At 44.8% G+C, this 24,252-nt stretch overlaps 1 protein-coding gene and 1 non-coding gene across 3 annotated transcripts in view; both read left to right on the plus strand.

Moving 5' to 3' along the window:
* Positions 1–1,211: 1,211 nt before the first annotated feature.
* Positions 1,212–24,252, plus strand: part of LOC102911122 (acyl-CoA desaturase 3) — a 32,939-nt gene continuing 9,898 nt past the window's right edge. The window contains exons 1-2 of one of the 2 annotated variants that reach the window (XM_076563149.1): positions 1,212–1,553; positions 21,800–22,082. In XM_076563149.1, coding sequence (XP_076419264.1) covers positions 1,527–1,553; positions 21,800–22,082 — 310 coding nt within the window. In that variant the 5' untranslated portion in view covers positions 1,212–1,526. The remainder of the gene's footprint in view (positions 1,554–21,799; positions 22,083–24,252) is intronic. The other variant, XM_076563150.1, reaches the window with a different exon arrangement.
* Positions 5,755–5,861, plus strand: LOC121826918 (U6 spliceosomal RNA). Its single transcript, XR_006069079.1, has one exon. It is a non-coding gene; the product is annotated as a U6 spliceosomal RNA (small nuclear RNA).

Genomic DNA, 24,252 nt, shown 5'->3' on the forward strand with positions numbered 1-24,252 from the left:
AACCCAAGCCAGGCCCAGTGATTCTCTCTCTCTCTCTCTCTCTCTCTCTCTCTCTCTCTCTCTCTCTCTCTCTCTCTGCCTCCTGCCTGTGGACTCAGATGTAGAACTCTCAGCTACTCTCCAGCACCATGTCTACCTTCATGCCGCCATGCTTCCTGCCGTGGTGACAATGGAATGAACTTCTGAACTGTAAGCCAGCCCCAATTAGATGATCTTTTTTTTTTTTTTTTTTTTTTTTTGACATCTTTTCCCAGGAACAAAATTAAGTAACAGCAGTGAGAACAAGAGAGGAAGAGGAGGGGAAGAAGGAAGGAAAAGAGAGGAGAAAGGAGGGGACGGAAGGGGAGGGGAGGGGATGGGACAGGACAGGAAAGGAATTGGTAAGAGTGGGTCATGATGACTTAGATTATGCTAAGCAGAAAGGGAATTTAAGTCTCAAAAGGACATTCCAGGTCAAATCATGGAGTAGTTTGAAGACCTAAGTAAAGGAGTCTGCATATAAATGCAGTGGTAACAATTGCTGCGCACTGTGAATCTAACTCTGTACCAACTTATTGAATAATCAGAGTAACCTTGCAAAACAAAAGTATCATTCCCATCACACAGATGATGAAATTGAAGCACACAGAGTGAATTGCCCAGGGTTAAGGTGGTGTCTCAGCAAGTTTCAGAACTAGGAGCTCAGTCTGGCCTGTCTTTTACCTTTTTCCTTCTATAGAACTGGGTTATGCTATTGAGATCACATATAATACACAAGACTGTGTCCTTTGGGGCGAGAAAGATGGCTTGGCAGTTTAAAGCATTTTTTGCATTTGTGGTGTGTGTGGACTCTCCTTAGGCGTGGACCCAATCCTCTCTGTTGGACCGTGAACTTTCCCTCTTCAAGAGAGGAATACCCCTGTGCTCCTGAAGTCACAGGGCGATGGGTGGAGGCCAAGAGGGAGGAAGAGCAAGGAGACGACACAAGAGAGACCACCAGATGACATTTGACCAACAGTAACTGCGGGTTGAGAGGGCACCAAATCCTCTTTGACCAATGAAAGACAAAGCCAGAGCTGACAAAGCACCGTTAGCATTTTCTCACCGCAAAGAGCAAGGGTGGGGGCCATTGGGATGTTGATATCCGAGGTGTCCCATCACTCTGGCTTAATCTCCTTCTAACTGTATTCTGTCTCCTGGCCTCTCCTACCCTTAGGCCAGCCAGCTCTGCACACCTTACCCCTTATTGGCAGCAGATGAAAGGTATGTGAGGAAATAGGACCAGTCACTCAGTGCCAGCCAGAGCCTTTAAATCTGCGGCTTTGGGAGAGGACACACACACCAGGGGTGAACCCGGACAACCATCCTGTGTAAAAGGCACAGGGGAGGCTTTCGTGGCAGCACCTAACTTTGTTTTTCTGTGTCGTTATTCGGGAGCTGGCGGTACAGAGAAAGGCTGACTACAGGCAGAAGGCTACTCTGTCCTGCAGGCCCAGACATCACAATTTTCATTCCTTGGAAGACTCTCTCAGCATCCAAGGGCCAGCATGCCAGGACACTTGCTGCAGGAAGAGGTAAGCGTCCATGCCGTGGGTCCCCATCAGTGTGTGCAGGCCCTGACTGAGATGCTAGTAAACTATCTGCTATGAAAGGGTTAAAAATTCTGAGAGGGACTTGTCCCTGCAACTGGGCCGCCTTCCACTGTCTGAGGATGTGGACCACAATCTGCAAACTTGATCCACCAACATTTTCTTCTTCTTCTTTTTTTTTTTTTTCCCCATTTTTCGAGACCGGGTTTCTCTGTGTAGCTTTGCGCCTTTCCTGGATCTGCTCTGTAGTCCAGGCTGGCCTGGAACTCACAAAGATCCGCCTGCCTCTGCCTCCCGAGTGCTGGGACTAAAGGCATGTGCCACGGCTCGCCAACATTTCTTTCTTGTTCCTTTTTCATGTGTGTTTGTGCTCTGCATGTATGTGGATACATATCTACATGTTCATAGACACATATTGTGTCGGGGTGTAACTGCATGCATGTGTGTATGAGTGTAGAGACCCAAGGGTGATGTTGGGAGTCATCGTTGATCTTTGTAAGATTTATTTATTTTCCTTTTTTATGTGTATCAGTGTTTTTTTTTTTTTTTTTTTTCTGCACGTATGTATGAGCACTGTGAGCATGCCTGCTGCCCATAGAGGCCAGAAGCGGGTATCAGGTGCTCTGGAACTGGAGTTATAGATGTCATTAGCCTCCATGTGGGTGCAGAGGACTGAACCTGGGCACTCCGCAAAGCAGAAAAACTGCTCATCTCAATCATTCTTCCATCTTATTTACTGAGGCACATCTTCTCAGTCAGACCAGAGCTCTCTGACATGGATTGTCTTCTGGCCAGCTACGCCATCCACTGGAACTGCAGGCTGGCTGCCATGGCATTTGTGGAGGCACGGGTGTGTGGGTTCACACAGATCCATAGAAAGGAGACTCAGAGGCACCTGAAGAATGAATCCAGCCCTTCATGGTTGCAGGCGGGTCCAGCCTCAAAGGACTAAAGCACTTTCCCTTCGCCTAGGGCATTTTTATTTTCTCTCTATTTACAATTTAGCCAGGTAATTTCTGTATCTTCAAAGCAACTGGAAAGGAGCTCCCAGAGATAAAATGCCAAGTGCAAACTCTTCGATTTCTCAGGTACCATGGTTTTCTGGGTTTCCTGAACCAAGTTTTACACAGGCCTTTGATCCTTGGGATACTCTGAGACAAGATTCACATAGGGTGATAAGAGAAACAGAAGGTGTTGGTTAAACAAAGGATGGATTAGGTAAGACTAGGTGCTACTCTCTGGAGCCAGGACAGAGTAGCTCAGCAGGAATGCAGCCACACACAGGCTGCCTTTCCTAACAGCACTTCTGGGAGCCCTGGAGATCCGAGCTCTGGTACCCACGCTTACGTGGTGAGCATTTCACTCACTGAATCATGTCTCCAGCCTCCAACTTGTGTTTCTGAAATGCCCTAGGCGAAGAGAAAGTGCTTTAGTCCTTTGAGGCTGGACCCGCCTGCAGCCATGAAGGGCTGGATTCATTCTTCAGGTGCCTCTGAGTCTCCTTTCTATGGATCTGTATTGCCAAAAATAAAAATTTTGACAAATTTGTAGATCTAATTGGGGTGATTTCCATTCTTCAAAATATGGGGAGGCTCCTGTTGAGCAGCTGCAGACCCCTGGATTTGCAAAATGGGAATAAACAAAAAGAAAAAGAAGACCTTAGAAATATATTTGATACACATTTGCTGCAGCCCAGCCTCGAGGTTTGACTCTGGAGAAAAGCTCTGCGTTCTAGCCCTGTGTGGTTAGCCTATCAAGATGGCCTCTCTCTAAGAGAGTCTTGACTAGGAGGAGACTTCGTTTACATGTGTTCCTTAGGTGAGTCACAAGGAACTCAAATGGATGTAGAATTTTAAAAGAAGAGCCAGGCCATGGTAGTACACACCTCTAATCCCAGCACTCAGGAGGCAGAGGCAGGCAGATCTCTGAGTTTGAGGCCAGCCTGGTCTATGGAGTGAGTTCCTGGACATCCAGGACTACACAGAGAAACCCTGTCTCACAAGAAAATAAACTAAGAAGAAGAAGGGGGGGGGAGTTCATAAAATATACAGAATTTTATGAGGGAGCAAACAGTTGAGCCCACAAGGTAATTCAGAAGCCTGTTTGAACTCATCAGTTGAACAGCAAAAGACTTACCTTGAAGAATTGGCTTTTCAACTTAGCAGCTTCACGTGTGTGTGTGCGCATGTATGCATATGTGTATGTACATGTGTTTTCTGTACATGAACGTTGGAATATACATATCACAGAGCATGTAGGTCAGAGCATAATGTCAGGGGTTGGGCCTTAACCTTGTACGTTCTTTTGGGTTGTTTGCTTTTTTTGTTTGTTTGTTTGTTTTGAGGCAGAGTCTACTGTTTTTCCACTTTATATACCAGGCTCGCTGGCCTGCAAGCTTCTGGGAATTTCCTGTCTGCCCCGTTCACCTTCCTGGAGGAGTGCTGGGGTAGCAGACACTCTGTTGCTGGCTTTTTTTTTTTTTTTTTTTTTTTTTTGGTTTTTCGAGACAGGGTTTCTCTTGTGTAGCTTTGTGCCTTTCCTGGGACTCACTTGGTAGTCCAGGCTGGCCTCGAACTCACAGAGATCCTCCTGGTTCTGCCTCCCGAGTGCTGGGATTAAAGGCGTGCGCCACCACCACCCGGCCTGTTGCTGGCTTTTTTGTGGGAGTTCTGTGGATTAGAACTCGGGTCCTCACACTTTTACAGCGGGTAATTTCCCCCACTGAGCCGTCTCTGCAGCCTTATAAAGGATCTCTGAAGAGAGGTGAAAAACTTTTGTTAGGCATCTTTTCAGAAACTTGTGAGCATTGATGGGTACCCTGGCTGACCTAATTTGAGTCTTTTTTCCCCCAAGGGTTGCAAGTGAACCCAAGTCCTGGCCTCCAATAAGCCACTTTGGCTGGTGTTTGCAGGTTCCAGTGTCTGATATTTAGACATATAAGAGAGTAGCTGGACGGTGGAAAACTCATTCCTTAGAAATTAAGAGATTCCTTTTTTACAGTGAATCTTGAGAGTCTCTCAGAGCCTAGACCCGCAGGAGGTGACACCTTGGAATTCGGTCCTATCATACTTTCTTACAGCATTCCTTCATGGCAACAGTGTTTTCCCAAGGCCAGCAGGCACAGCTGTGTTCTGCTCCTCAGTATCTTCTGCCTGCGGTTAATTTTAGTCGATGTCTGCCTTAAGTGCTCTTCCGTGCCCAAAGCCTGCCAGCCAGTCAACGTGTGAGATAGTTCCGAGATCTCCTTGGTACGCTTAGCCCGTGATTCCTCCCCACCTAAGCAATGGGTGTGTCTTAGAGGGAAGTGCACAAATGCATCATGGGGGACTTGTCTAGCACCCAGGACCCCGGAAGATCCTCAAAGCTGCAGTTCACATGCGTGCGGGGTAGTAGCCCCCCCTACACCCTCCCAACCATGGCCTCATTTCAATTGCATGGTATCCACTGTGATCTGAAAATATTAAATAGAAACTTCTAGAAGTAAACAATCCAAAATGCTAAGGTTGGCTTGAACTCAGGATCCTCTTGTGTCAGTCTCCTGAATGCTGGGAGTAAGCACACTGCCACCATGACTGGACCCTGGATTTAAACTGTGCGCTGCTCTTGTTGGCAGCCCTGCGGGTCAGAGATGCATACCTCATCGTCGGTCACAGCAGCTGGAGGGTTTTGAGAGACCTCTACTCAGGGGAAGCCAGAACTCTTGACTTTGTGGCAGAAGAGAATTTCAGGATGAGTCAGTAGGAAGCAGGGCTGGAGTCTATCTTTATTTTATTTTAATTTATTTTGAGACAGGATCTCTCTGTGTTAGACTAGGTGGGCTCCTAAGTCACTGAGATCCACCTGCCTCTGCCTCTCCAGTGCCAGGATTAAAGGCGTGCGCCACCACACCTAGATGAGTTGGGGTTTATTAAGAAAAGGTTTCACTGCTGGATGCGGCGGCCCACATCTTCAGTCCCAGCACCTGGAAAACAGGCGGGCAGATCTCCATGGGTTTGAGGCCAGCCTGGTCTACAGAGTGAGTTCTGTAGTGAACTACACAGTGAGACGGTCTCAAAAGATAACAAAAGGGGTTTTAACATGGGTTTAGCTTGAGAGAGAGAGAGAGAGAGAGAGAGAGAGAGAGAGAGAGCAGGGCATGTCTGACAGGAGGGCTTCTCTACTTTTAAGTGTCTTGTCAAATATCCAAGTGCTCACTTCGGCAGTACATACACTAAAATTGGAAAGATACAGAGAAGATTAGCATGGCCCCTGTGCAAGGATGACATGCAAATTCGTGAAGCGCTCCGTATTTTTATCTGTTTCTCATAACTGTCAGTTAATGTTTTTCCAATATGTTCTACGGGAACCTGAGTTCTGCTCCAGATCCTGTGTAGAACCAGCCCAGTACTAAAAACCCAGACAGTGGCCACCATCCTAAAGCTAAGTAATGGATCAGAGAAAAGGAAGGGGGTACTGGGTAGAGAGAGACTGGGTTTTTCCAGCCAAGGCCATTCACATAGGAGAATCCACTGAGGCTTTTTCAATCGACAGGTTTTGTTTTGTTTTGTTTTGTTTTTTTCCTGCTTCATCTCTCAGCCTCCGGAGAGGTATTAGCAGGATTATCTCCGTTTATAGCCTCCCAGCTGTCCTGAGCCAAATCTGCCGTTGGAGGTATCATTCCTATATTGTTCCCCCTTTCTCCAAGAGGTGAGAGTGGGGTGAGGGCAGAGCCTTGGTCTCTGAATGTCCAGAAACTGCCCGATCCACTTAACCTCCAAACTTGGGAAGGTGTGCTGCCACCTGGGTGTTTTGGGACCTTCCCTGGAAGGAAGTGACATCTTGGCTTCTGCCATTTTCCTCCTGGTTTGGTCCTGCTCCATCCTTTTATTTGGTGTTGAAGTTGAACTTGGCTGCTTTATTTTTTTTCCATATTGAAAAGATGACATTACCTCAAGACTCAAAAATAAATGAGAACTGGCAAAATAAATAAATAAATAAAACAAACAAAAAACAGTAGCCAAGTTTGGTAGCTTATGAGATTACACTGTTCAAAGAATTTCTGTGGAACTTTGATTTTTCTTTTACTAAATGAGATCCCAGAATACTTTCTGAGGAGTGTTGGATAGTTACATACAAATAAGATTAAAACGACAACAATTAAAACAATAAAGAAAGAAGCCCTTACTGTACTAGGTCACAAGGGAATTAAGACACCTATTTACTGTAAACAAAGTTCATAATCTTGTTTGTAAGATTCTCAGAAAGTTATGTAATATGAAAAATCCACCGGTTATTGGGGAACAGGCGGGCAGGAGAGATTCGTCTGACTACAGTAGCCGGCCAGGAATAAGATTGCATAAGGCTTTGCCTCCGAGCATGGCTCACTGCTCTTTCATCCTTCTTCTTTGAAATATCTCTATGAAAAAATAATATTGCTGCTGGGCATGGTGGCCCATACCTGTGACTCCAGCACCTGAGAGGTGGAAGCAAAAGGATCAGGAGTTCAGGGTCATCCTTCAAAATACAGTGCCTTTGAGGCCAGCCTGGGCTACATGAGTCTAACAAAAAAAAAAATGATGATGATGATGATGATGATGATGAAGAGGAAAAGAATGAAGGAAGAAAGGAAGGAAAAGAATGTTGACTCCTGTGCAGCAGACGGTCTTCACAGTGAATTTTGTTAGTTGTATCAAAATCTTTAACTCTTAGCTGGTTGATTTCAACCACACTTGGGGCTTCCTTTCCTTTCTGAATCTCCTCAATTTTCCCTGTCTTGTGATCTTGTATCCTCCTGAGTAGTGAGGTAGAATCTCTGTGGCCATACTGTTGCCTCTGAAGTACTGGCATGGTCTCAAGGACAGAGAGGATAACCCTCAACCCACTGTTTCCAGTTTCTTGTCCTCACTTGAAAAAGAAAAATCACCCAGAAGAGGGCTCCTGAGACTGCTTTAATGACCAGGTGAGATGTATCCTCTAGGAAGGAGCACTGGCTTTCTCAGGATGAAGCGCACCCATGAGATTTGGACAGTACATCTCACAGTCAAGAGCGATGAGAGAAGACTATGCTTGGAGAGGAGTCTTCAGATGGGTTGCCAGGGGGACTCCTGGATAAGGGCCACTCCTCTTTTCTGTTCTCATGTGGGGTTTTCAGATGTGTTGTGTGGTTGCGTGTATGACGGGGCCAACCTACACTGCAACGCTAATGTGGAAATGCCAGTCTAGGGAAACACTGTTTTGCTGGTCATCTGGGTCTCCATGTTGGTCCCAGCCAATGTAGGCAAAGTCTTGTTTCTCACTAAGTGACATACTGCTGATACGTCTCTGCTGTGGGGTCAGCCTTTCAGAGAACTAAAGTGAAATCTCTCCCTGCAATTGTCTCTTTCCATGTGTGGTTGCTACTGTATGCTGTTGTCTCTGTCTGGAATCTCCTGGGCTCTCTGATCCTTGTGATCTATCCAAAGAATTCAAACTGAGACAGGGAGAGCATAGTGTAGAAGACTGTTAGAATTTACGAGTGAAATGGTTTACTCTCAAGGAACGAGAGTGGGGCGGCCAAGGGGACCTTCGTACCAAGCTACCTTTAGGCAGGCTTTACACTACTTCAAAGGCCTCTGAAGAGGCAGCTTGTCTGCAGGGTTTTTCTCTGATACTGACTGACCCATTTGGATGGAGTCTCACAGGAAGGGACTATGATCTCTTCTTGTTCTTTATCAGACATCCTCTGGCTAGATAATTATATTATAAGGTTTATATTGCTATCTATTACTGACCTTCTGAACAGTTCAGAATGTCATGTTTCTACTCAGGACCTGAGGTAATAGACTCCGTTCTCTGGCCATTAATGCGTCCGGCAAGTTCAGTCCATGGTTTTACTAGGTGCTGATTATAAGCTGGGTTGGGGGATGTCCATTTCCAATGGCCTCCACCCCACAAATATCTAACTAGCTACCTAAGAATCTCCACTTAAGAGTTGAGATTCTAAAATCCTTTGGGAGATGGGAATTGAGTGGATCTGGCTACTACTAGCTGAAATAGATTGTAGAGTATTTAGGGTCTCTACCCTTCCTTTCAGGCCTCAGAGGATGATAAAAGGGACCCAGATACATGAGTTAGACTGCCACAGTATCATCTAAAGGTGGACTGACTATAAGAAGAGGTGACAAGAGGCCAGAGAATGGCCCAATGGAGAATAGCCCACAGCACTATTGCAGAGGACCTGGCTTGGGCTCCCAGCACCCACATGGCGCCTCACAAGTGTCTGTGGCTCCAGTTTCAGAGGATCTGGAGCTTTCAGGCCTCAGCAGACCTTGTAAGCATGTGTACTTACATGCATGCAGGCACACACTCGTATACACAAAGTAAAAATAAATAAAATCCTTTTTAAAAGATAAATAAATCACTATTAGGATTATAAGCAGAGATGTAACCCTTTCCAGTGTGGAAACCTTGAGATCCAGCTCCAAAAGGAGTTTCTTCTACTAAGAAAGGAGAGTTGGCTGCTATCCAGTGCATCTTCCTGGCCCTCAGCCACACACAGTGGCAAAGGATGTGATGAAGGCCTCTGTTTTGCATTTAAAAAGAATCATTGGCATATAACAGAGTCACTGGCCAGGGCTAAAAGCCGGTAACAAGGGACTTTACTGGTTAGAGGTTAAAGTCCCCCTCAGGTTTCAGGCATGAGAAAATCCAGTTAGGAAGTCGTGAGAGTCCTCCAGGTGCACATGGCTGGTGTGACTATGAGGTCCCACCTAGCATACTTTGGATCTAATGGGGGAGCATGTAGAGAATGAATCCGTCCCTTGCCTCTACGTATGTATCTTAGCCCAGATGTGGCAGCATACGTCTTTAATCTCAGCATTCAGGAGTCAGAGGCTGGTGGATCTGTGTAAGTTCAAGGTCAGCCTGGTCTACATAGTGAGTTCCAAGGACATCAGGGCAATGTAGAGAGACCTTGTCTCAGAAAACAAAAACAAAACAAAACAAATTCTTAGTTCTTTATGTTTGGTGTTTTTACCAATTGCTTTCTCCAGAGACAAACCCCAAGACCATGTAGGTGGTCAAAAATTAATCTTTATTCTTTCTTTCTCTTTTAATATCTTTTCTTGGTATGTTGTCTTTACTTATTTTTATTACATTAACAGTGTGTGTGTGTGTGTCTGTCTGTCTGTCTGTCTGTCCATCTGAATGAGAATGCCATGGCACATGTAAACAACCTGTAGGAATCTATTCTACCTTCCCACCATTTAGATCTAGGGGAAGGAAATCAGGCCCTCAGCCTTGGCAGCAAGTGTCTTTACCTGTTGAGCTATTTTTCTAGTGCTCTGGTTTTTTTTTATTAGCATATTGTAAGTGGAGGCTTTTCTCTGTCCCACCCTGACCTGTACCCATTTCCAAATAATCACTCAGAGGCTTACATTATTATAAATGTTTGGCTGGTAGCTCAGGCTTATTACTAACTACCTCTTACATTTAAGTTACCCCATTTCTAATAATTTATGTACCATCATGTGGCCTGTGGCTTACTGGTACTCTGGCATCTTGCTCCTTTGGCAGCTGCTGGCAGCTACCCCAACTCTGCCCTTCTTCATCTCTAGTTTGATTGTACCACCTAACCTTATTCTGCCTGGCTACTGGCCAAAACAGCTTTATTCATCAACCAATGAGAGCAGCACATATTCACAGCATACAGAAAAAGCATCCCACAGCAGCATATGTTAATTTATACATAATGTACTTCATTATGATTATGGCATTTTCTTTTCATTTCTCTTTTCTTCTTCTCTCTCTCTCTCTCTCTCTCTCTCTCTCTCTCTCTCTCTCTGAGACAGGATTTCTCTGTGTAGCTTTGGAACCCGTCCTGGAACTCTAGACAAGGCTGGCCTCAAACTCACCAAGATCCGCCTGCCTCTGCCTCCCAAGTGCTGGGATTAAAGGAGTGTGCCACCACCACCCGGCCATTATGCCATTTTCATATATGTGTATAATGTGTTTTGATAACACTTACCCCATTAACCTCTCTTTTTACCCCCCACTCTATTACCTTATTCTTACTAACCAGTTCCCCTTCTACTTTTATGTTTTTATGGGTATGTGTGTGTCTGTGTCCTGGTAAGTTTAATCAGGGCTGCTTATATGAACATGAGTGAGGGGTTATTTACAGGAACATGGGCGATTACCACTGGCCTACACCAGCAAAGAAAATGCCACCCAAGAACTGCCAATAGCTCCCCTGGGAGGGACATGGCCTTAAAAGTGGTAGCACACATCTTTAATCCCAGTACTCAGGAGGCAGAGGCAGGTGGATCTCAGTGAGTTTGAGGCCACTCTGGTCTACAGAGTGAGTTCCAGGATAGCCAGGGCTGTTACACAGAGAAACCCTATCTCGAAAAAGAGAGAAAAAAAAAAAGGCCCCGCCCACAGCAACCATAGAAGGGGGGCCCCTGTAAGCACCCCCATTACATTCCTTTACGTTGTTAAGGCCAGCTGAGGCCCCCAGGGACTGGGGGGGGGGACCTCATGGCTCATTTAGTTTTTCTTCCGTCACTTGCGTCATCTGCCGGGTGCCATCAAGGTCTTGCTGTCCGTGTGGCTTGTCTTGGAAGTTCTGAGGACATCTCCCTCTGCAATGACCCTCCTCTGCAGAATGTACCCTGACCAGACTTCAACCTCTGGGGTCTCCATGGTGTCCCTGATTAAGAGGATGAGGGACTTACTCGAAGTATAGGGTCCTTTTCAGAGGTGTCTTCTCATCCCCTGGGGACTGGATGACCTGGGGCACGGGCCAAAACACCGGCCATCCTTTTACCTTCTTTATCCTCATTGGCGTCAGTGTCTAAGTAAGGCTGTTAATCACCCAATGGTCGGTTATAGCAGTCTTTAAAAAAAAAATTTAAGGAATTATTTTAGTTAGGATTTCTATTGCTATAAAGAGACATCATGACTACACAACTCTTAGAAAGGAAAACATTTAATTGAGGTGGCTCCCTTACAGTCTCAGAGGTTGAGTCCATTACCATAGTGGGACATGGCAGTGTGCAGGCAGACTTGGTTCTGGAGAAGGAGCTGAGAGTTCTACATCTTATTCCAAAGGCAACAGCAAGTGAACTGAGACACTAGGTGTAGCTTGCACGTAGGGGGCCTCAAAGTCCACCCCCACAGTGACACACTTCCCCCAACAAGGCCACACCCACTCCAAGAAGACCACACCTCCTAATAGTACCACTCCCTTTAGGGGCCATTTTCTTTCAAACCACCACAAAAAAATTTTTTTAAAGATTTATTTTTTTTTAATCTATGTGTATGTGAGTTATGTGAATGTGAATTCCAAGTGCTGATGAAGGCCAGAAGAAGGCATCAGATTCCCTGGAGGTGGAAGAGCAGGCAGTTATGAGCCACCAGATGTGAGTGCTTGGAACTGACAATCCTTTGCGAGAGCAAGAAGTGCTCTGTTTTGCGGTTTCTATTTCTGTGGTAAAAGATTGGATGGTTAATTGGCTCAACATGTTGTGTATCTTGTCTTGATCCCGCTTTGAATTTGTTGAGTCAGTCCATCAGCAGGGAGCCTGGTGGGGGCAAACAAAAGCCTGTAATACCTTTGTTTTAAGCTGCCAGGTTTTAAGTCTCAAATTAGGAGAGTGAACAAGAAACTGGGCATCTTGGAAATCCTCCACCTTTATTACCTAGTCACAGCCTGTCTCCCTATCTGTATGCCTACCAGAGAGTTGGTCTAAATCCCAATTTCTCTCTGAGGCGTAATTACCTATCTAGGTAAGTAACGGGCCATTAAGACTGACCTTTATGGAAAGGGATAGTTTGCCCTTCTTCCTTCTTAGACAGAAAGCCTTGGGCTAAATAATAATCTGAAAATAAGATTTAGCTGGGTATGGTGGCACACACCTTTAATCCCAGCACTCAGGAGGCAGAGGTGGTGAATCTCTGTAAATTAGAGGCTAGCCTGGTCTACATAGTGAGTTCCAAGGCAGCCAGGCCAGGACTATATAAAGAGACCCTGCCTCAGGGGAAAATTAAGTATTTGTCAAGTATTTGTCTGGGTATGGGGAGCCACCTCCCCCCCCACACCCCCACATGCACACAGATGACCTTCAGACACAGTTTATAACCAATTGAAAGTCTTTATTCAAGCCAGCTGGGAGTACAGTAAGGTATTCAGGTATTTGAGACTAAAGTAAAGTGTGTCCAGAAACCATGTCCTGGCATCTCACTCCTTCGCAGAAGCAAGCAGTTGAACAGAAGCTAAGACAGACGGTTAGCTGGAGGGGTTCCATACAATCGGACAGTCTAACAGAAACTAAGATAAGGTTCCTGACCTCCTGTTCCTAGAAAAGACTTGGGTAATTTTCCATGGGATTCACCATCAAGCAGATCAAATTCTAGTTAAACCTGAAATGCCCTCAGCAAGAATACAAGAACCTCTGTACTGCCTTGCCCTGTCACAGTCTATTATGGACCTGCCAGACAGTTCAGCAATTCATATCCCCACAGAGGACCAATATAGGACTCAGAACTTGAGATTTGTTTGTTTGCTTGTTTACTGGTTTTGGTCAGTAATCACAACTGTGCAAATTTAGTCCATGGTTCTACAAGCCATTTTGAAGAAGAGTCTAACCACAAGGACCTCTATGCCTGCTGATAGTTAAGTAGCTGCCCAATACTGTCCAACCAGACTCATTTCTGATCCCAGAATTTTAGGAAAAAGCCTCAGCTCTAGGGGTCCCATTGTAAATACCCTAGCAGGAAAGGAGATAAGCTAAACATACAGCGTTGTCCTTTGCTTTAGCTATGTACCCCAAAGAGTTAAAAACTTGCCAGGAATCCCATCCTGAGGGAAGGGAAAGGTTGTCTCCTAGAAAGAGACTTCACACAGTGTTGGCAAGGATGGGTCAGTGCTGGGGAAGATCACATCTACCTGTACTGTTTCATTATACGTACCTCCTTCCTCCTATTTAAATATAAGCATTTAGCCGGGCGGTGGTGGCGCACGCCTTTAATCCCAGCACTCGGGAGGCAGAGCCAGGCGGATCTCTGTGAGTTCGAGGCCAGCCTGGGCTACCAAGTGATTTCCAGGAAAGGCGCAAAGCTACACAGAGAAACCCTGTCTCGAAAAACCAAAAAAAAAAATAAATAAATAAATAAATAAATAAATATAAGCATTTATATTTAATAATATAAATAAAACCCTCATGTCAATACTCACAGAGATGGACTTGGGGAGCACTGTGTGCCTGGATTTAGGGTCACCATGGATTTAGAGTCACAGACTGTGGCCCAGTAAGCCAGGTCCAGCTACCCATTCTCAATAAGCTAATGAAAAGAGTCAAATTAAGCCAGGTGGTGATGGCTCACTCCTTTAATCCCAGGACTTGGGAGGCAGAGGCAAGCAGATCTCTGTGAGTTTGAGGCCAGCCTGGTCTATATAGCGAGTTCCAGGTCATCCAGAGTACATAGTGAGGCCTTGTATCAAATGCACTATTTAAAGATACTTTAATTAACATAAAGCATTTTTTAATGATATCTCATTTTCTATTACCCTTGACTACTAAAAAAACTGAGTTCTTCTTAGGAGGCACCAAGTACAGACTTTTATTTTTTATGGCTACCCAAATTACAGTGGAGGTCTTCTCTGTGTCCCTTACATCCCTTTGCTGTCAATTACCAACATAATTCAAGCTTCCTTTCCAACAGATGTCCACATAGTTCAGGAGGATTTGAGTTGATAAACACTAGGCATATCACGCAAATGTCAATCACGCAAATGCTAGGATTAAAGGTTTGCACCACCATAGCTGGCTTAAAATTTAAATTAAATTACTGATATGGGTTTCTTTTCCAAGAATATTCATATATGCAAAGTGTAAATTCGACATATTTATTAAGGCTACAGTTTACATAAAACAATAGTGTTGATATAAAAACACAAGGGTCTTCCCCAAAGGGACAGGAGATGACAGTTTATTCTGGAGCCAAATATGAGCGACTATGGCCTAAGAACACTGATTTAGGTCACCCCAGTTTCCATGTTCCAACATGGAATTAGTTTCATGAAGTTTTCACAGCAACAGAACAAAGGAAGTTGTAAATCAAGACACTTTCTAAATACATGGTGGAGACATCGGAGAGGCAGGTTACAGCAAATTGGGGAACTCTGCCAGAGGTCCCAGACGCAGCCTGGCAACACTCTTAGTCTTGGGCTTGGTGAAAGCTACTGCTAAGTTAACGCATTTCAGAAGGTTTTACCTGATAGTCACAAGATGTTAGACCAGACCCAGATGTGGAAAAAGAATTGCTAAGAATGGGCTAAAGATAGTCCTTGTAGGATGTGGGGATGTAATCAGGCCACACCCAGAATATCATTATTGTGGTTTAAGCACCCAGGACATGGGTCCCAACTAATTTGTAAATTATATTTGTTCTCATTATAAGAAGGTCTTGTCACACACATGTGTTGGTGGTCCGTGTGACATATTAAATCCTTTCTAAATATCAGGGCTGTAACCCACCCTGAATAAGTTGAAAGGAGCCCAAATGGTAGTTAGAGAAATGCTCCCCAAACCAGGTACAGGAGGGTGTGGCCAAGCCACTGGATGAAACAGCATTAATCCCAGTAGACATCTGGCTTACCAGTGTGGATACAATTGCCAGTGTAACTGCTGGATTATTTGGGACAGGTTGTTAAATTAAAAAAAAAAAAAAAAAAAAAAAAGGGTAGCGTTTGAAGTATCCAGGATTTTCCCCTTTGACTACATGCTCCTCTGTCCAGGCTCAGCCGCTGTTGGCCACCTTCTCACTCTCGGCTGTCAAGCTCTGCTGTGGCCACTACCTTGGCAGCTGGCTCAGACAGGAAGGCCGCTTGGGAAGGGCCAACGCAGCCAGCCAGCCCTGTCCCATTCCCCTCCATTCCCCTTGGTATCACTGTCTACCTTCTGCCTTTAAAAGCTGCCCCCCCCGCCCCCCTCTCCTGACCCCTTGTTAATTTTCTAACTTCTGTGGCTATTCCAAATAAAACACACATATCTAAAGATTCTAATCTAACACCAAAAAAAAAAAAAAGAAAGAAAAGGAAGGAAGGAAGGAAGGAAGGAAGGAAGGAAGGAAGGAAGGAAGGAAGGAAGGAAGGAAGAAAACATGACATCTGTCTTCTGGATATCTAGGTTACCTCACTCAGAATGACTGTTTCCAGTTTCATCCATTTACCTGCAAACTTCATAATTCCCTTCATAACATCTAAACAATATTCCATTGTATAAATATACCACATTTTCATTATCCACTCATCTGTTGACATATTTTCAAGCTATTGTGAATAGAGCAGCAATGGACATGAATGAGCGAACTTTTCTGTAGCAGGATGTAGTGTCTTTTGGGTTATATGGCCATGAGTGATACATCTGGACTGTGTGTTTTATCTGTCTCTAGCTTTTGGAGGAGCTTCCACAGGGGATGCACCAATTTGCACTCCCATGAGCAATGAGTAAGTGTTCCTCTTTCCTCACATCCACACCAGCATTTGTCAGCATTTTTTGTTTGTTTTATCTTGGCCATTCTGGTTGGTATAAGATGAAATCTCAAAGTAGTTTTAACTTAAATTTCTCTGATGGCTAAGGATGGTGAATGTTTTTTAACATTGTTTTCAAATATTTATTATTTTTTATTTCATGTGTGTTGTCTATATGTACATATGTACACCAAATACATGCCTGGGATCCACAGAGGTGGAAAGAGGGCATCTCATCCCCTGCAACTGTAGTTATATATGGTTATGAGCTGCTGTATGGGTGCTGGGAACTGAATACAGGTCCTCTGCAAAAGCAACAAGTACTCTTAATTGCTAAGTCATCTCTCCAGCCCCTGTTGAACATTAAAAAAACCCTCAGCCATTTGTATTTCATCCTTTGAGAGCTTTATACTTAGTTCCATGCCCCACTTTCCCATTTGATTTTTCTTTCTTCATTAATTATTTTTTTTTATTAAATAAGAGGGACATGCTCATGGATTGGCAGGGTTAATACTGTTAACCCTGACTGACAGCCCTGGCTGTCCTGGAACATGCTAGGTAGACGAGGTTGGCCTTGAACTCACAGAATCCCCCTGCCTTTGCCTCCCAAGTGCTGGGACTAAAGGCATCTTTTTAATGCTTTTTAGCTTTTGAGTTCTTTGTATATTCTAGATACTAACCCTCTGTCAGATGTGTAGCTAGTAATGATTTTTTTCCATACTGTGAGCTGCCTATTTACTTGAATGGTGGTGTCCTTTGCTATAGAGAAGCTTTTTAGTTTCATGATGCCCCAGTTGTCAGTGGTTGGTCTTAATGCCTGCATTACCAGGGCCCTGCCCAGAAAGTCTGTCCCTGTGCCAACGAGTTCAAGCATATTCTCCTTTTTCTACCAGTTTTAGGACATCAGATCCTATGTTGTGGTCCATAATCATTTGGAGTTGAGTGTTGTGCAGGGTGAGAAATAAGGATTTCATTTCACTCATTCTTCTCCACGTAGCTATCCAGTTTGACCAGCACCATTTGTTGAAGATGGCATCTTTTCTCAAACATGTATTGTTGGCCTCTTTGTCAAAAATCAGTGGCTTAAGCCAGGCAGTGGTGGCACATGTCTTTAATCTCAGCACTTGGGAGGCAGAGGAAGGTAGGTCTATGAGTTCAAGGCCAACCTGATCTATAGAACAAGTTCCAGGACAGCCAGGGCTACATGGAGAAACCTGTCTTGAAGGCCCTTCCCTCCAAAAAAATTAGTGGCTTTAGGGGTGTGGGCTTATACACACACTCAAATTTATTTCATTAGTCAATGTATCTATTTTTATGCCAGTACCATGAACTTTTTATTACTATAGCTCTGTAGTATAGCTAGAAATCTGGAATGGTGATACCTCCGGCAGATTTTGTTTTTTGTTTTTGCTTTGTTTTATTTTTGTTCTGTTGTTGTTCAGGACTTCCTCCTTCTACTCCTCCTTCTCCTCTTCCTCCTCTTCCTGTCCTGGTTGTTTTATGTTTCCATATGAAATCTAAGATCATTTTTCTAGTTTCTGTGAAGCATTGCTTGGGAATTTTGAGGCAGACCTCACTGAATTCATAGATTGCTCTTGGTAGGATGCCCATTTCCACAGTATTAACCCTGCCAATCCATGAGCATGGGAAGTCTTTACACTGGTATCTTCTCTAATTTCTTTTTCAATGTTTTAAAATGCTCACTGCATAAGTCTTTTACTTCTTTCGTGAGGCTATTATGGGTGGTGTTGTTCTCTGATTTCTTTCTCTTGATACCTGTCCTTCGTGTATGGGAAGACTAATGAGTGTTGTTGTTAAACAACTCTAGAATATTTAATCAAAAAGGTTCTACTAGAGCCCTCTTTTGAGTTGGTGGTCATGGTTGTTCCAGAGGCCCCTCAAATATTATAGGCTATTGCTATTGCCCATGGTTGCTTCCCAAGTGTGGAAGGTAAGTCCCTATCGCTAAAGACACCATATTAGACAGTGATCACAACACAGTGATCGTCACAGATTGGCACTTACATAGTGCCTGTCACATCATTCAGTGTTCATCACAGCGTGGCCATGACACAGTCACATTCACATGGCAGCCACCACATGGTGGGCATAACTCAGTGACCATACCACAGTGGTCCTCACACTTGGACAATATTTAGAGCTACAGGCAACTAAGGACTGATGAGGACAGAGGAAACAGCCTTCCCCAGGGAAGAACACACCAATTTTAGATATGTATATAACAATAATTAATGTTGTCACCTGCTGTATACTCCTACGGTCCTTGGCACCAGGGAAATTTCTCAAAATCAACTATGTATCAGGACACAAAGGAAGCCTCACCAAATGCAGGGCAATGGAAACCACACCCTGACTTCCAAACCTGACCGGAATGGAGCAAAGCTGCGTGTGAACAGCAGTGGAACCCACGAGAGTACACAAACACGTGGAAACCAAGCAACATGCTATAGAACGATTGTTGGGCCAAGGATAAAAACCAAGAAGGAAAACTTAAAAATCCCAGGACTGAAAGAAAACGAAGATACAACGTAACAAGATGTATGGGACTCAGTGAAAGCAGTCCTAAGAGGAAAGCTTATAGCCCGTGTGCCTACACCAAACAATTCAAGAGCTCACAAATTAACAACTTAATGATGCACCTCAAGGCCTCGGAAAAACAAGAACAAATGCCGAAAAATGTAGCTGGGAAGAGATAATCAAAATCAGGGCTAAAATCAGGGAAATAGAAATGAAAAACGAACACGAAATTGAATAAGAGCTGATTCTTTGAAAAGAGTAACAAATTTGACTTTTAACTAAATTAACCATTAGAGAGAAAGAATCCAAGGTAATAAGTTTAGAGACACAAAGGGAGAGATTACAACCTACACTGAAGAAATGTACTGCTTCTAAAGAAAAAGTTCAAGTGTGTGCATGGCATTTCCTGTAGGTGTGTTAGGTCTATTTTGATTTGTATTTGTTTAACTCCAGAGTTTCTGTGTATTTCTGGTTTTCTGGATGACATTTAGATGAAAAAGATCTACCATGTTACGGGTAGTCCTTCTATTTGATACCCTGGTGTCTATCTATTTGGTTTAGTTAAAGAAACACTTCATTATCTGGGTGGTAGTGGCACATGCCTTTAATCCCAGCACTTGGGAGGCAGAGGCAGGTGGATCTCTGTGAGTTCAAGGCCAGCCTGGTCTACAGAGTGAGTTCCAGTAAAGGCAACAAAGCTACAGAGAAACCCTGTCTCGGAAAAAAAAAAAAAAAACAACCCTTCATTATTATATATACCCCAAAATTGGATGTGTTGGTATGCACCTGTAATGCTAGCACCCAGTAGAGGGATGCAGGGGAATTAGAAGGTCAAGGTTATCCTTGGCTACATACTGAGTCTGAGGCCAACCTAGGCTGAGAGTCGGTCTCAGAAATAAAACAAGTAAACAGACAGACAGAACCCAACTTTGTAACTCCTGTCTACTGATGTTTTAAAAAGGCACTACTTCTAACAAAATAATATAAATAATAATTTTTTTAAGATGCTAGAATATAACCCACAGGACAGACAAATTTCAACTTCAGAACAGATTCCTGCTGAGGCTGACCTAATAGCATTCTAAGCCACCTGATGCTTGAATTTGACATAAAAGGGGCTTTATTGACACTGACTCCTTAATGTCTGTCACTTCCTGTCTTAGGGTTTCTATTGCTGTGATTTAAAGAAAGAAAGAAAAAAAGAAAAAAAAGAAAGAAAGAACGAAAGAAAGAAAGAGAGAGAAAGAGAGAGGGGGAGAGGGAGGGAGGGAGGGAGGGAGGGAGGGAGGGAGGAAGGAAGGAAAGAAGGAAGGAAGGAAGGAAGGAAGAAGAACAAAAGCAACTTGGGGAGGAAAAGGTTAATTTCAGGTCACTGAGGGAAGTCAGGGCAGGAACCTGAAGGCAGGAGCTGAAGCAGAGACCATGGAGGAACACTATTACCAGCTTGCTCCTTATGGCTGGCTCAGCCTGCTTCTTATAAGATTCAGGACCTCCACAGTGAGTTGGCCCCTCCCATAGTCATTAATCAAGAAAATGCCTTACAGAGATCCCTACAGGCAATCTGATGGAGGCATTTTACCAATTGAGGTTCCTCTAGCTTGTGCAAAGGTGACATCATTATCATCATAGTAATAATAACAACAACAACAATAATAATAATGATAAACCTCAACCAGGACATTCTCCAGTATGGGGTCAGATCAAACCAACAAGGACATATCTGGAAACATGGAATAGCCAAATCCAAACCACTGGTTTATCAGTGCTGTCTTCAGAGAAAGCTGTTCAAAGTCCAGGGAGGAAGCTGTCGGAACCCAGATGAATTGCACTGGGTATGGTGGTGCTTGCCTGTAATCTGGGAAGCTGGGAGACGACAGCTGGAGGATGAGTTTGAGGCTGGCACGCACTTCATGGCAAGACCGTGTTTCAAAGCCAGCAACAGAAACAGTCACTGGTGCCAACCCTACGGAAAGTGCCTAAGACCAAGAGGTTGTGTGGGGGAAAATGATTCTTACACACAGTTATTAGACACGAATTTATGTGTCCCGACCTTGGCTCCTACTTCTATTCTGTTTATATTTGTTTCAGAAACTGGCATATTTCAGAAAATTTTACAGCAAATCCAGAGTATCACCCTAATTCAACTGTCTAAAACTAAACAGGGAAGCTTTAACTGTCCTTGCAAAAGAGGAGACATTCTAAAGAGTCACATGTTCCTCCCTTTGGCCATCAGTGTAGAAGGATAAATCTTTCCCACCTGCTGGTACCCGAATAACCAGTAAGAGGCTTAATATTAGTTACAAATTGTTTGGTTTATGGCTCAGGCTTCTCGCTAGCTAGGTCTTTCATCATTAATTAACCCATTTTTATTGATCTATGTTTTGCCACATGACCGTGGCATTACCGGTCTGCTGGCATCTTGTTCCTTGGGCAGTGGGCTGGTGTCTGTCCTGACTCTGCCCTTCTTCTCTGTGTATTTTTCATTGGATTTACCGCCTGGCTATAACCTGTCTTGCCATAGGCCAGAGCAGCTTCTTTATTAATCAATGGAAGCAACACAAATTCACAGCATACAGAAAGACCATCCCCCAGCACATCAGACTACATGAAAATGGTCCATATGGCCCTTCACATACATAAAACCCAGGAATTAAATCTTTAAATAACATCTTATTCAAAGATTCCACACTCAGAAGTCAGAGCAAAAGCTGCTTCCCAGGATTTCTTCTAGAGTTTCTCTAGAGAACCAGAGCAGAGATGATGAATCAAAGTTCAGTCTTAACCTTGTGTCCAGATGGATCTGGTTCCTGAGAGTCCCCCATTATTGTCTTTTCTAAGTTATAATGCCATCAGTTGGTAGAGATGTGGATGGCACCTTGGATACTTGATTTCCCAATTTTTGTTTCCCAAGCTTTAAAGGATAATCGGGGCCTGCCTGAGCCTCTGTGTGTACATGTAGGGCTTCCTTTGGCTTGCCACTGATGTAAGAGGTTCATGCTCCTCTCCTACTGGCCCTCCACCTGGAGGTTTGACAACAACCAATCTGCACACTTTCTGCAGACCTCTTCTTCCACCAGCCCTCAGTTAAACCAGACCCAGGGATGAGGGCTGGACTTCTAATGCACCCTTCTGCCAGCTGCATGCCAGAGGGAAGTGGCTACTGGAGTCTGCTCTCCTAACTCTCCACTCCCTGTCCCCGTAGATGACCTCTTCCTATACAGCCACCACCACCATCACAGCGCCTCCCTCTGGAGTCACGCAGAAAGGAAGAGAGAAGTTAAAGACGATGCCCCTCTACCTGGAAGAAGACATCCGTCCTGAGATGAAAGAAGACATACATGACCCCAGCTACCAGGATGAGGAGGGGCCCCCGCCCAAGCTGGAGTATGTCTGGAGAAACATCATCCTCATGGCCCTGCTGCACTTGGGGGCGCTGTATGGGATCACACTGGTTCCCTCCTGCAAGGTCTACACCTTACTCTGGGGTAAGTCCGTTTCTTCGTTCTGGGCCAGTGTCTCAAGTTTCTCCCCTCCCTCTAAGGAAAGGGGTCTTGCAACGGGCAGTGGCCCCTCTGTGTCCAGCCTTCCCTAGCTTTTCTCTGTGGTTCTTCATAGAACTAACTGAAAACAGCCCAGTGGGACTGGGAAGCAAGAGTGTCTGTTTTGTTTTCTTCTCTCTCTCTCTCTCTCTCTCTCTCTCTCTCTCTCTCTCTCTCTCTCTCTCTCTCTCTCTTTCTCTCTCTCTCCCCCTAATGGGACAGGTTCTCATGTAGCCCAGGCTGGCTGGGAACTCACCCCATAGCAGAGAAATGATCTTAAGTCTCTGATTTTCTGGGTCTGCTTCCCAATTGCAGACATTACAGTGTCCATCACCACCACTGTTTTGTTTGTTTGATTTTTTCAGAATCTCACTCTGTCACCTAGGCTGTCCTGGAACTCTCTATGCAGTCCAGGCTGGTCTTGAACCCATGGTAATCCTCCTGCCTCATCCTGCTGGGATTATATCCTGAGCTACCATATCTGGCAAAAGTAGCCCGGGGTGTTTTCTTGTTCTTTGTAAGCGCAGGACCTGGGGCATACTGGACAGGTACTCTACCCCTGTGTCCTATCCTTAACCCTTGGGGGTACTTTACATGAGTGTTGGGACCAAGCCCCGAAACCATGAGCAGGACTCACTGAGGGGTAGCACCTCGGCAACGAGGCAACCAGCCCCAACCAGCTTTTCTGTGTGAATCCCTTGCTTGGCTGCCTGTCCCAGCCCTTCCTGCCACAGGAGAACCAGGCCGTCCCTGGGGGACGTGGGGAAAGGTACCTTACCAACTCCATGAGCTAAATGTTGAGCTCAGTCAGGGGACACAGGAGATGCTGAACAGGAGGAGAAGTCGTTGAGAAGGAAAGTTCAAAAGAGGGTTGTCTATCCACACAACCATTCAGACCTAAGCCTCTGGCCGGACCAGGCTGGTTGTCCTGGAGCGGGGTGAAGCAGGCTCCCATAAGAGCCACGTGTACAGTGAGTGGCTCTGCCACTCCAGGTAGATATTCCGGTGCAGCACATACCAGTCGACAAGATGTTCTTTGAATATTTACATTACAGAAGTGTTTTGTGTTCTATTCTCCCCCCAGCCTGCAGCTGTCCCTTTCTCCTGAAGCCATATCATGCCATGGGGCTAAGACTTCCCAGCACCAGTTGTCTTTACCCTCTACCCATCCTTCCTGGGCAGGGACAGGCATGCCAGAGAATAGAGCCTTGAAGAAGGCTTTGGTCAACACAAGCCCTGACTCTGGGGCCTCTGCCCCTTGCTTTCTCTGAGGGCTGCTGAACCAGTCATTTTTCCCAGATACTCCTGGAAAGTTTGGGGGGAACAGAGCCAGGTGTTAGAACTCTTTGACAACTCTCTCTCTCTCTCTCTCTCTCTCTCTCTCTCTCTCTCTCTCTCTCTCTCTCTAGTATTGGTGTAGAAGAGCTGGTATTATCCTTCTGTCCTGGGCCTCTTTCATCTTGTAGGTGGTTAGATTTGGGTCCTTAGGCATTATCTTGGGAAATCCACCTAATGCCCCAAGAAAATATAACTTAGGAAATCCCCTTTCTTGGGATCTCGGTTTTTCTAGTTACCTACCAAGGCAATGACACATTATCGGAACCAGGAAGACGGGGGGTTAGAGGAGTCTTCAGAGTAGTTTGATTCCTGCAAGCAAGCTCCCTCCCTCTCCAGCCTGGGTACTCCTCACAAGCCTCATTCAGCTCAGTCCCAGGTTTGACCAACCTGCCTGTTCTTGCCTGGCATTGGTTGCTACTTCAGGAAAAAGATACCATCCAAAGCCAAGGCTGTGGCCATTGACTTTTTGGTACCCTGCCCTTTGGTGTATGCTAAGATTTTGGAAAGGAAATTTGGCACATGGAACCTGCATGGTAAATTGTTTTACTCTTGTCCCCGGGCTCTGGTCGGTAGCTTAGCTCACAGAATGGCAGTTGTGAAATGTGGGTTAGCAGAACTCTTCAGGAATAAGAAGGACTGAAGTCTCAGCTGGAATTGTCTTCCTTCAGTTTTTAGAGGCTTTTATTGTTTCACCCCAAAGGAAAATTAATAATTAGCAGCTGACTATATTTGCGCCATTTTCCTGACTCGGGGACTTTAAAAGCTTTTCTCTCCTTTT

This window comes from Peromyscus maniculatus, chromosome 1 (assembly GCF_049852395.1).
Source record: "Peromyscus maniculatus bairdii isolate BWxNUB_F1_BW_parent chromosome 1, HU_Pman_BW_mat_3.1, whole genome shotgun sequence".
Classification (NCBI taxonomy): domain Eukaryota; kingdom Metazoa; phylum Chordata; class Mammalia; order Rodentia; family Cricetidae; genus Peromyscus; species Peromyscus maniculatus.